This window comes from Halichoeres trimaculatus, unplaced genomic scaffold (genome assembly GCF_033239565.1).
Source record: "Halichoeres trimaculatus isolate MK-OKI-2021-1 unplaced genomic scaffold, fHalTri1.1 fHalTri1_scaffold_23, whole genome shotgun sequence".
Taxonomy (NCBI): domain Eukaryota; kingdom Metazoa; phylum Chordata; class Actinopteri; order Labriformes; family Labridae; genus Halichoeres; species Halichoeres trimaculatus.
Genome location: NW_027437201.1, coordinates 2,430,990 through 2,442,374, shown reverse-complemented (window position 1 = coordinate 2,442,374; position 11,385 = coordinate 2,430,990). Strand labels below are relative to the sequence as shown.

Here is an 11,385-nt window from a genome sequence, read left to right as displayed (position 1 = left end):
GTAGGGAAAACATTGAAAATGAAAAATTAAATGTGGTACAGGTTACAGGTGATGTTTTCTACTTCTACATAAGCTGAAACTGTTTGATATTTCATTTCAAGTGACCCTGAATGAAAGTGATCATGTGTTTCACCATTAAAATCAAAAGTAAGACACACAAAGTTAGCTAATGTAAGAGCAGTCACCCAAAATCCCCATTTATTCTGTCATAAATTAGATCTTTCATCATCTTTTAGCAGTTCCTGATTTTTAACCCTCTGTTTCCTGTATTATGCGAAGCTTTAAGTCATAAACACCTTGGATTTGTTCCCTGATGTCACTCATGTTTAAGTGCTGAGTGGCGTCTGGTTGTAAAAGGGTATCAAGGAGACATGGCTGAGATTTGAATCTTTTAATAAGATCTGACAGCACTGTCTGATACAGATCTGAGATCTGAATCACTGCGTATTATTAATCCTTCTGCCAATCATCACAGATGGGGAAAGACAAACATGATAGTGAAATGAAACCTCCATGATCCTCAGAGCTTTCAGGTAAACCTCATCATAATTCAATCAAACAGAGCTGAGGAGAGTAACTCATACAGTGAGATGAGGTCATGAATGACACTTTAAAGACAGTCGACTTGGTGAGAATTACACATGGATCACATGTGTGTTTATCAATCATTCTCTGGGAATCCAGAAGGCTGTGATGACACCTGTTTGTAAAAACATAAATATGATACTTAGTACATCTCGAGACTTTGAACCTTAAACTGTAAGATTGATGGACGTGGTCTCCCTGACTTCACTTGTCTGTTTCTGAAACAGATTTTTAAAGTTATTCAGCTGGCACGGCCATATTGGAATTTGGGCAAGCTTCCAGTCTCCACACTAACAGCTATAGGGTGCCTGTCAGTCATGTGACCTGAGCTGTGGCTCTGATTGGGCGAACTTGTTATCTTAAAATCTTCTAAACTGCAGAGTTTAAAAAAATCCCCCCCATACAGTCTGATAGTGAAATGGATGTTTCAGACAAGAGATGTATTTTGTATTGGGCTGTGAATATGTATATTAATGCTGTGAAACAGCCTTTTTTTGGCTTGGTGTGAATGTGACTTTCTGTGCTTCCACAGTCAGCCTCAAGCAGACACTGGAGAAGCAGCAGCTTTTAGCACTTCAGCATTGCCTCATATTTTTAGACCAGAGGTTGCTGCTTGCTTAGATCAGTGGTTCTCTAACGTTTTTCAGTGATGTTCTACCTGTGGAATGCTTTTCTGCCAAATACCCCCCTAACAAACACAAAACTGTTTTGTTTGGGAAAAAAAAAAGATGTTATACACAGCGCTGCACTATTGAAATGAATTATCCTTTTGTAACCATAAAATTGTTGTTAACTCTGAAAATCATGACTGGATAGAAAAAAATTGTAACTCATCCATAAATAATAGAAGGAAAGATTTGTGCGCATACAGATTATTGTCAACTTAAAGTGCCTACCTTTGCTGCTGAAGAAGCTCAGTCCTGGACCCTGTGGAGGTGGAGACTGGCTGAACTGGTGGACGGGATGTCGTCATCTAATATCTTATGGACCTTTTTGCACTTTCTATACTCTTTCTTACTTTTGTTTTCTTAAATGCCGCGGTGACTCCTGAATTTCCCCTCGGGGATAAATAAAGTATTTTCTATTTCTATTTCTATTTCTATTTCTATTTCTATTTGGTATCAAAGTAAAGAGCTGTTCTCAAATAAAAATTGCTAACTTAACGCAAGATGAATAAACTTTTTTTTTCCACAAAAAAGACATGAACCTAGTTTTAAATAGAAAAATAAAAAATGCTAAAGATGTTGTGGCTTCATGCTTCTGTTGGCTAATTTCTCCCCCACCAAAAAAACCACAGAGCTTTGAATGTGTTGGAACATGGTTGAAATCCTATGAAGTATATTTTCCCAAATACTGACAGAATTTTGCTGGTTCTGGTTTTGCCTTCTTTAGCGAGCAACCCTCTGTTTTCAGCAGCATTGCTGCTTTGCTTCAACCACGCTGTTGTTATCTGTGTTGTTATCCTGATCTGAGGGAGACTCTTTTTTTGGGCAGTATAACAGAACTGAATAACCAACTGGTTATAATGTTCGGTTTATGAACTTAAACTTAGATTTGATTCAAACATTGACTGAATAAATAATGTTGAAGAAATTTTGCCTGGTTGCTATTTTTGGAATAAATATATCTTTGAATCTTTGAATCTGGGGGTAGGTTACATACAGTGGTCTAGATACAAAGCAACAGAAGAGTTTACTGCATACAGTTATAGAAAAAAAAAAGGACCATGGACCATGTTTATGATTTTAGTTTCCTGTTCAAGAGACACTGCGCAATGCGAGTTGAAATGACATGTATTTAATGTAATTTTATTATTATTTATTAATTATTACGTCTTTTTTTACGCTGTATGGAGGTCAGATTAACATCTACAAAAAGGTCTACTAATGACGTCTGAATGTTTGGATCCATTTTGAATGTCTCTTGACGTCTAGATTTAGTCTGCAACTGACGTCCGAATGCTGAACGTCGTTACAACGTCCAAAAATGGTCTGATTCAGAGGTAAAAATTTGTACCCATTTTGCACGTTACTCTGACATCTAGATATGGTTTTCGACAGACCGACTCAACACTGATTTGATCTGCATGTCTTTTCGACGTCCTATGATGTCCTGTCCTACTGTACTCACTGAGTACTGTGTTGATCTGCAGTACTGCAGTTTTCTACTGAAAGGAGATTTTTTTTACCTGTTCTCACTTCAGAAAGTCCAGATTATGGTGGATGCAACAGTGAACCTGCTCACACCTGGCTGCACCCTTTGCCCAGCCTCCTTCACTGTTAGACCATGGTGGACCACATGGTCAACTAAAGTGGCCCAGAGGTCATCAGAGAGTACATTCCTTGGCTCTCCTCCTCCTCATCCTCCTTTCTCCTCTGTCTGTTTCCACTGTTGTCATCCATTGTTCCAAAACAGGAAAGCTCACCTGAAGTCCTCTTGTCCTTATGCTAAAGCTCTGACTGATAATGGTAAAAATGTGTGTCAGATTTGCCCATGTGATGAGTTATTGTACATATTAGGGCGATGAACTTTAGAGTTTTGAATGTCATTGTGTTCTTTGTGAAATCAAGGGATTTTCTTCATGAAAACTGAGCCAAATGCAGGGAATTGTGTGTACTCTGTAAAAAAGGATTGTTTTAAAACACTCACCACTCACTCACCAATGCAACCATGGACATGCCCCCCCACCTCAAAGAGCTTCTCATTCCACAACACTTATCACGCTCCCTCCGCTCCACAGACTCAAATCACCTCCTCCAGACACCCAGGACCAGACTAAGGACCATGGGTGACAGGGCCTTCAGCGTTGCTGCACTCCATCTGTGGAATGCCCTCCCTGATACCCTGAGGGCTCCACAGTCCACAGACCGTTTTAAAAGGAACCTTAAGACTTTTCTTTTTTAACAAGGCTTTTGGTTCTTCTTAGTTGTCGCTGCTTTAGATCTTTTTAACTGCCATTTTCTGCTTACTCTTTTTTTTTTTTTTTTTGCTTTTCTCTTTTTAACTGGTAGCCCTTTGAGATCTTTTGATGTAAAGGGCAATACAAACAAAATTTATTATTATTATTATTATTATTATTATTATTATTATTATTATTATTATTATTATTATTATCATTATTATTATTATTATTATTATTATAAAACTGCAGCTTGAGTGTAAAGCAGGATCTGTGCTTTAAGTTTAGCAGAGTTGGTTCAGAGGACCAAGAGTCACTAGAGTTCGAATGGAAACAATGTAGAAATCTTAAAATTTCTCTCCAAAAGTCTTCTCTCTTCAACTCCAACTCCAACTGAGTTTAGAGAGTTTGCTTGTTGACATGTTTCAAATGATAGCTCTACAGAACTGTGAATATATACATTACCTTGTTGCGTTGTCTTGAAAAAAAAAAAGAGAGACGTAGCGTTCTTATGACCTGTGTAAGAATCCAGGAGGGAGCTTGAGCAAAGTTCAAGTTTGTCTAAAGTGGGCGCCAAAATCAACAATAAAATCCACGTACAGGAGCTTTGAGGCTGAAAAAAAACTACCCCGACTCTTCATACAGTTTTCAATGGAGTGTCTTGGTGTATGACAGATGCAAATCAATCTTCAGCTCCTATTTTAGAGAAGCTCAAGAGTAACAGCCTGACACAGAACATAACGATAGTCATCATGCAGGTTAATTCTTCAGATTCAAGATAAATGTTTACATTTTTAAAAATAATATCCTCCTAATTACCTCCATCACCTCGTCTCACTTGTTATTAAAGATGCCCTGAACTCTTCAGCCTGCTCCATTTGTTTTGCCTGGGTTGAAGGCCAACTGCAATAAAGAGCACTGCTTCATTTCATCTCATATTCCCCTCCTATCTAATCCCATTAAAGCTCACGCTTCAGGAAATAGGACTGCCTCCTGGTAATGAAGAAATACATTAACCCAGCTCCAAAATGGCCTTGCTGCACAAAGCCTGTTTTCTCCTTCAGCAATCCTTACCACATCTCTGTAGATCACACGTTAGTTCATATGGATGCTTTCACTTTCTGTATTAATTTATTGCAGAAACATTCGGTTTAATCACATGCATTTAAGCTGCACTGCAGTAAAAGTACGTGGCGCTACAGTGTGTGAGCATCAAATGAGGATGTTAAGGTAAGCAGATGCATTATGTTGCTTCATTCCAGCTCCTCGAGGCCTTTGAAACCCAAATTTTTGACACAAGGGCTCTACACTGGCAGCTGTGTGCTATTGTTTACGCATGAAGGTGCATCATCCACCAAGAGGAGCTGCTGCAACCTGGACTTACAACAGAGAAACATCTGCCAGTGAGGAGACAGAGAGCGCTCTGTGGAGAGATGTGGGAGAAATGAACCCTGAAGTTTTTTGTCTGAAAGTTTAGAAAAGTCGACTGATGACTGAGTTCACTTTTTAAATTAAAAGAAAACAATTCAATTTAAAGGTGCTGTGAGGAGGATCTGTTGGAATGTGAATGCCTTGCCACCTTCTGGCCTGGAGTGTCACACACACTGTTGTAAAGATGTGACTTTTAACCAGGCATGTCTTTGTTTGGAACAATTTTTCTTTGTTCAAGTCAACTTTTTACTGGATACAATGCAACAAGGTAAGGTATTAATCAGTACAGTTACGTAGCGCTGCAAACGCAAGTTTATAACATATGTCAGTAGCCCTCTATGCGTAGTACTAATAGCAGCCTGGTGCTACGACGGTGTGTAGCACTTGTGTCAACAAGCAAACTGTCGGTTCATACAGTAGTTTAGCAGCCGCCCATACGTAGCACTGACAGCCTGATGCTCCAAGACATGTCTGTAATGTGTAACGTTAGTGAATCCTGGTCCTGTCCTGCCAGTCATCTACCAATCAGAGCTAACGTAACCTCACTCTTCATTTTATTGATAGACTCTCAAGTTTGAACAGACCACTGCAGAATAGCTGCTGACTGTGGGTTGGAATCAACATTACCTCAAACAGTTTAGCCCTTTGAGCCATTAGCTCATGTGTTAGCCTTTAGCTTGTGCGCTATCTCTCTCCTGTTTATCTTTCTTCTGCTCCTTTGTCCTTTTTCTGTCTGACAGTTAGGCTCCAGTGTCCACCATCACTACAAATTTAATCACAGAAATTATTTTTAGCAGAGAAAAACACAAATGTCTCTTCTCACTACTAAACCTTGTCAGCTGACATAATGTTGTCATAGAGCTTTAGGGCGTATTCAGACCTGGACTGTTTGGTCCACTTTAAATGGACCAGGGTTTGTTTCCCACGCTGGTGCGGACTTTTCATGCAGGTGTGAATAGACACAAACGAACCCTGGTGCGGATCAAACAACCGGACCAAGACCCACTTTTTGAGGTGGTCTCGGTCTGCTTCCAAACGAACTCTGGTGCGGTTCGTGGTTCTCCGTTGAAGGTCTGAATACAAACCAAGGTCCATCCGAACTAACTACAGGATACATGCGCCTTTTGGGCCTATAAAGCCACCGTAACCTAACCGTCTTTGGTTTGTACCTGATCCTCTGTTTTCTGTTTAGCCACGCTGTTGCTAGCATGTTGTGGGTCAGGACACACAGAGCATAGCGTCTCCTTGCTGCGCTCATTCGTCTTCTCTGTTCCAAAATCTGAAATGTGTTGTTAAGCCTTCTTTGAAGAAGCTGCTCTTGAAACTGAAAATGATTTACAGCTCTAATAAGAGCACAAACACACATGTTTACCTCCATTTCCAGGTCTGTATTCTGTGTGCCGCCCTTTGTCAGTGCTGTCCAATGAGAGCACTGATCATCACACACGTGGATGTGTTTACAGAATATAGTCCATTTGCAAAAAGTATAATCTGAATACGAACCGCACCAATCAAAAAAAATTAAGCCCTTTTGGTCCGGACCAAACAAGTGGACCAAAGGACTTTTCTGGTCTGAATACAGCCTTAGTCTTGCTTGACCTGGTTGGGAAGGTACGAGGAAGCTAAGAAGTAGCATTTCTAAATAACCTACATTGGTGCTGATAATATCATCTTAAAGTGTGGATTAGGATCGGGCAGTGTCCACCATCACTACAAAATTAATCACAGAAATCATTTTCAGCAGAGAAAAACACAGATCTCTCTCCTCACTACCTAACTTCATCAGTCAGCATGGTGTTGTCATAGAGCCTTAGATGTGCCGTAAATCAGTCCAGTCTTGCTCGAAGAAGCTACAAAGTAGCATTTCTAAATAACCTACATTGGTGCTGATAATCTCATTTTAAAGTGTGGATTACAATCAGGCATATATTTAGAGAAGAGACTTTTTCAAAATCACTTTCAAACTCCTCACAGCTCCTTTAGGCAGTAAAGATAGAATCCACATTTCTGACATTAAACCTGAGCAGAATCTCCACAATCCTCTTTCTTACATCCACACACTCCAAACACAAGCCTGCCTGTGCATGTTAGCGCCGGCTGTATCTGCTAACACTCCAGTCACATCATCACCAGGGAGCACAACAGACGGAATCCTTCAAAGCCCGAGCCAGGAGTGAGAACGACTGGATGACTGGAGCTTCAGCAGCGCAGGTTTGATGTGGCTGACAGCGGTTGTAAGCTGGAGCGCAGCTGATGTTTGTGCAAAGGTGTGATATTTGTGTGTCTTTTGTTTCTTCAGGAAAAAGCAAAGTAGAGAAAATATTTTTTCAAGAGAATTATTTATTCATAGTGAGATCATTTATTCATAAAACTCTGGCACTGTCTGGGTTCATGTGTGTGTGTCTGTGAGGAACAAAGCGCAAACCGGCACAGGACAGATTCAAAGTGGTGCCAGGGGATTGCTCGGTTAGGTGGATTAATTGTCAAGTCATGTATCATCCAGAAACACACACAGCATTGAAGGAAGTGTTTCTACATTATAACCAAGAGGGGGTGGTGCAAAAGAAAAAGTTGTTTTAATAAATTAATTTGAACAGGATTGAATCCCCTTTTCTCCACCAACATAAACTTGAGCTTTTGTGAGAGTGTGTACTGCTCCTTTAAGTTGTGTTAAACATAGTTTAAAGGTTAAAAGTGCAAATCCAGAATGAAGCATTAAATATAAATATTTTGTTCTTTTAGAAACTTCACAACTCCTTAACTCAGCATGGGAGTAAGCTCTATATTCATGGATGTTTTTGAAAGTGCAACATAAAAAATGTATTTCAACAGAGGGAAAACAGCTGCTATCAAGTCTCACTCATACACACAGGAGCTATGTACGGCGCGAGAAAAGCACAAGTTGTCCCTGAGGCAGCAAAAAGTCCAGAAAGGATCATTTAAAAAGTAAATTGATTAAAAAACACAAACAAAACAGGATTAGACTCAAATTATGGATGTTTTGTGATGCACCATCCTTTACTTTTTGAGTCTGATGGTGTGGTTACAAATCAAATGAGATTAAACATCACTGATGTCGTTAATGGAGCCCCGGGGAGGAGTGAAAAAACAGATTATTGGATTAATTATTAAATAAGAAGATATCGTCTGGTGGTTTGAACATCTGGTTGAGTGAAAAACAGACGTTTACTTTTGTAGTTACAGTTAACACCAGCTCTCTGCTGCCACCTCTTGGACTGACGAGAACACTTACCTCAAGATGTACTATCTCTGTTTCAGGTTTGATCAGAGATAATCACTTGGGATGGGTACCGAATAAGGTGCTTTTATGGGTACTGATTCATAAATAATCCAACGGTACCATGTTTTGGTACCTTAATGCATCCTTGTGACTGTGAGGTGGTGAAAGAGAAGGCGATTTTCTATGCTGGTCACGATCACAGCATTGCACGAATATATATATAAGAATTAATATGTACAATTGAAAAGAAAAAAAAAGCATTTTAATATCAAACAAATGATGTTAATCACCACATAAACACTAAAAAGTTGAGTACTGATACTGATTGCCAGGTTCCAGTCATTGGTACCGTATCATTTCAAATGTGAAAGGTACTCATCCTTAATAATCACTACTAAACAGTGTTTTGATTCTACAATTTTGGGAGGGGATGAAATGCCTTTCTCCTCATTGTTTCAAGCTGGAAAATCTTTAACTCTTCACAACCTCTTCAGGTAAGAATAACCAGCAAACAACAAGTGTCTTTTCACCAAATTTATTAATAGGAAAGGGAGAATTCTTTTAAGTACAAGCAGAAGATTAGATTCACTTCTTTGTAGTTTCCTCCTCCTTTGACAGATTCTTAATGAGCTCTTCTTTCTTGGCCAAAAGACGCTCCTCTCTGCGTTTGCGAGCCTCTTTGGTCTTTGAGCGGCGAGCTTCAGCCTGGTCACTGGGTAAACAAAAGAAGACAGAAAAAAATCAATTACATTAATAAATGTTATACACAGTGTGGTAAAAAGAAGGTTATGAGTGGAAACTAGATAGGGGACTTACGCCAGAAGCTTCTTGCGAGCCTTATCTGCCTTCAGTTTGTGGATGTGCTCCATCAGGATGCGCTTATTTTTGAAGACATTACCCTTGGCCCTCAGATAGAGACTGTGATACCTGAAGGAAGCAGAATTCTTAAAACTCTCTGAAGCCTCTTTTTGGGGCTGTCATTAATACCAACACTGGTGTATTTGCCAGCAGCACAGAAGCTCACACTTACATGTGCCTGTCAATTTTCTTGGACTCCCTGTAGCGTCTCAGAAGACGGCGCAGAATTCTCATACGCCGCATCCATGTCAATTTCTCTGGCATACGAGCGTTGGCTGTACCTTTTCTCTTACCTAGGACAAGGAAACGAGTGAGTTTTATTAACTTCCATTCACTGGATTCAACTAATGCTCTTTTAAAAAGAAAAAAAGGAGACGCTGAGTGTTGAAATCTGATGCTACACCGAGTGATTCAAGCAAATTATTTAGATCAACAGATTCTCATGAGGTCAATTCAAATAGTTGAATAACCCACCATAGCCCATGTGACGCCCCTTGCGGCGTGCCAAGGTGTTCTTGCGGCATCGGGCATGTGAATGGACAGTCACAGGTTTCCTGATGATCAAGCCATCCTTCACCAGTTTACGGATCTGCTGGCCTGTGGATCAAACACAACGCAATAAAAATGTCTGAATGTGGAGCCAAGATAACACAACTGCACAGACAGAGAATCCTTAGAGGCAAAAACAACAACTCACGAGAGTTTGCGTTGGCAATCTCATTGGTTTCATTTGGATCCAACCACACCTTTTTCTTGCCACAGCGCAAGACGCTGGACGCCAAGCGCTTCTGGAGCCTGAGCATGCTGGATTAAAAAAAGGGGAAGGAAGCTTGTTATTTTGGCAGGAGATGAGACATTCACAGTACACCTTGAAGCCTCTGAAGTTCTCGATTAACTTCAGCCATTTACTGGGCTGAACCACCATCATCAATTGTTTACAACACATTCCTGGGTATTGATGCCTCAGTCGTTTTATACGAGTTAACAATGATCCATCCTTTAATCCTGGTGTTTACACGGCAACCTTCAGATATGAGGAGTAGCTTTAATAACTCAGTCTGATGGTTTGTTCTATATCGACATTTGAGAATAAAATAAATGAATAAATACATTCAACGCAATGTCCATCTGCGATGTGATGTTGATTTAATAAATGCAATCAAGTGGTTCGACAGTTTAGCTAGCAGCTAAAAAACTATTAACTGGAGAACATATAATTTTATTGTAGCCCGAAAACCAAACCTTTGTAGCTGTCTCTATTGTTTTCTTCTTGTTTGCTAGAGGGGGAGGGTCGGATGCACGGACCTAACAAACATTTAACCAATTGAATCCATCATAATACTGACTAGATCCTCTACCAGACATGACTGATCAGTTTCCTAGACTGACACTGACAATCGAGCTTAAAACTTTAATGTTAAAAGCTGCTCTATCGAGCTGAATCTGTGGTGTTTCTGTAACCTGAGCATGTTATGACATGTCTGAGGTAACTTAGCTCTGCTAGCTTACCAACACGGGCCCTACACATATACTCGAGGAGAAAAGCAACTTTAACCTGAGTAAAACTATCTGAATACCGCCTTTCTCCGAGAAAACGTGGGCTTAAGATATCTTAAATAAAAATACACTACTATTGACCGGGATTTGACGACAAACATCGATGTAACTCACCTCATGGCTGCCGCTAGCTTGTTAGAATCGAAGGAAATAGAAAGATTGAGTACCTACCATTTTACACATATTTATGGTCAAGTCCAATTTTTCTTATTTAAAAAAAAAAAAACAAAACTATATATACCTACAACTACCTCAAATGATAAAATTAGGAAATTTAACTTGTACACAAAAACTATGTTTTATCATTTGTGTTATTTTACTTTGTCTTGAAACACTTAATTCAGAGTTTCAAAACCCCTCCCAAGATGAAAGAATGGTATGGTCCATAATGTAATTACTGTAATACCATTTCCCGGCCACTGGAGGGCACACTGCATTCGCATAATGAGGTCTGCGACTTTTAACAGTCAGTATGAATAGTGTAAATGCTGTACAATACAGAATCTACTTACCAGAGCTATAGAGATATAGCTCTGCTACTAACTAATGACACGTTAGAATGTTAGTCTATCGATGCATAAAATACATTGTTTTCCTTTTTTTTCTTTTGTTTTGTTTTGTTTTCTTTTGTTTTCTTTTCTTTCTTTCTTTTCTTTTTTCTTTCCTTTTTAAAAAAAAATTATTTATTTATTTATTTATTTATTTATTTATTTATTTATTTATTTATCTATTTTTACAATGGTTCTTTTCCTTTAATGGAGCTAAAACTGTTCTCCAGCCATGAGCTCCCTCATCACATGGGAGCTGATGTGGT

The 11,385-nt window shown here is 39.3% G+C and overlaps 1 protein-coding gene across 1 annotated transcript; it reads right to left on the bottom strand.

The window, feature by feature from the left end:
• Nucleotides 1-8,675: 8,675 nt before the first annotated feature.
• On the bottom strand, nucleotides 8,676-10,791 carry LOC141785114 (large ribosomal subunit protein eL19-like). The gene is made up of 6 exons (XM_074663262.1): nucleotides 10,686-10,791; nucleotides 9,712-9,818; nucleotides 9,489-9,611; nucleotides 9,187-9,307; nucleotides 8,973-9,083; nucleotides 8,676-8,868 (listed from the first exon to the last, which is right to left on the bottom strand). Exons 1-6 carry the CDS (start codon nucleotides 10,688-10,690, stop codon nucleotides 8,742-8,744), a joined length of 594 nt encoding a protein of 197 aa, XP_074519363.1. The 5' UTR covers nucleotides 10,691-10,791; the 3' UTR covers nucleotides 8,676-8,741.
• Nucleotides 10,792-11,385: the final 594 nt, after the last annotated feature.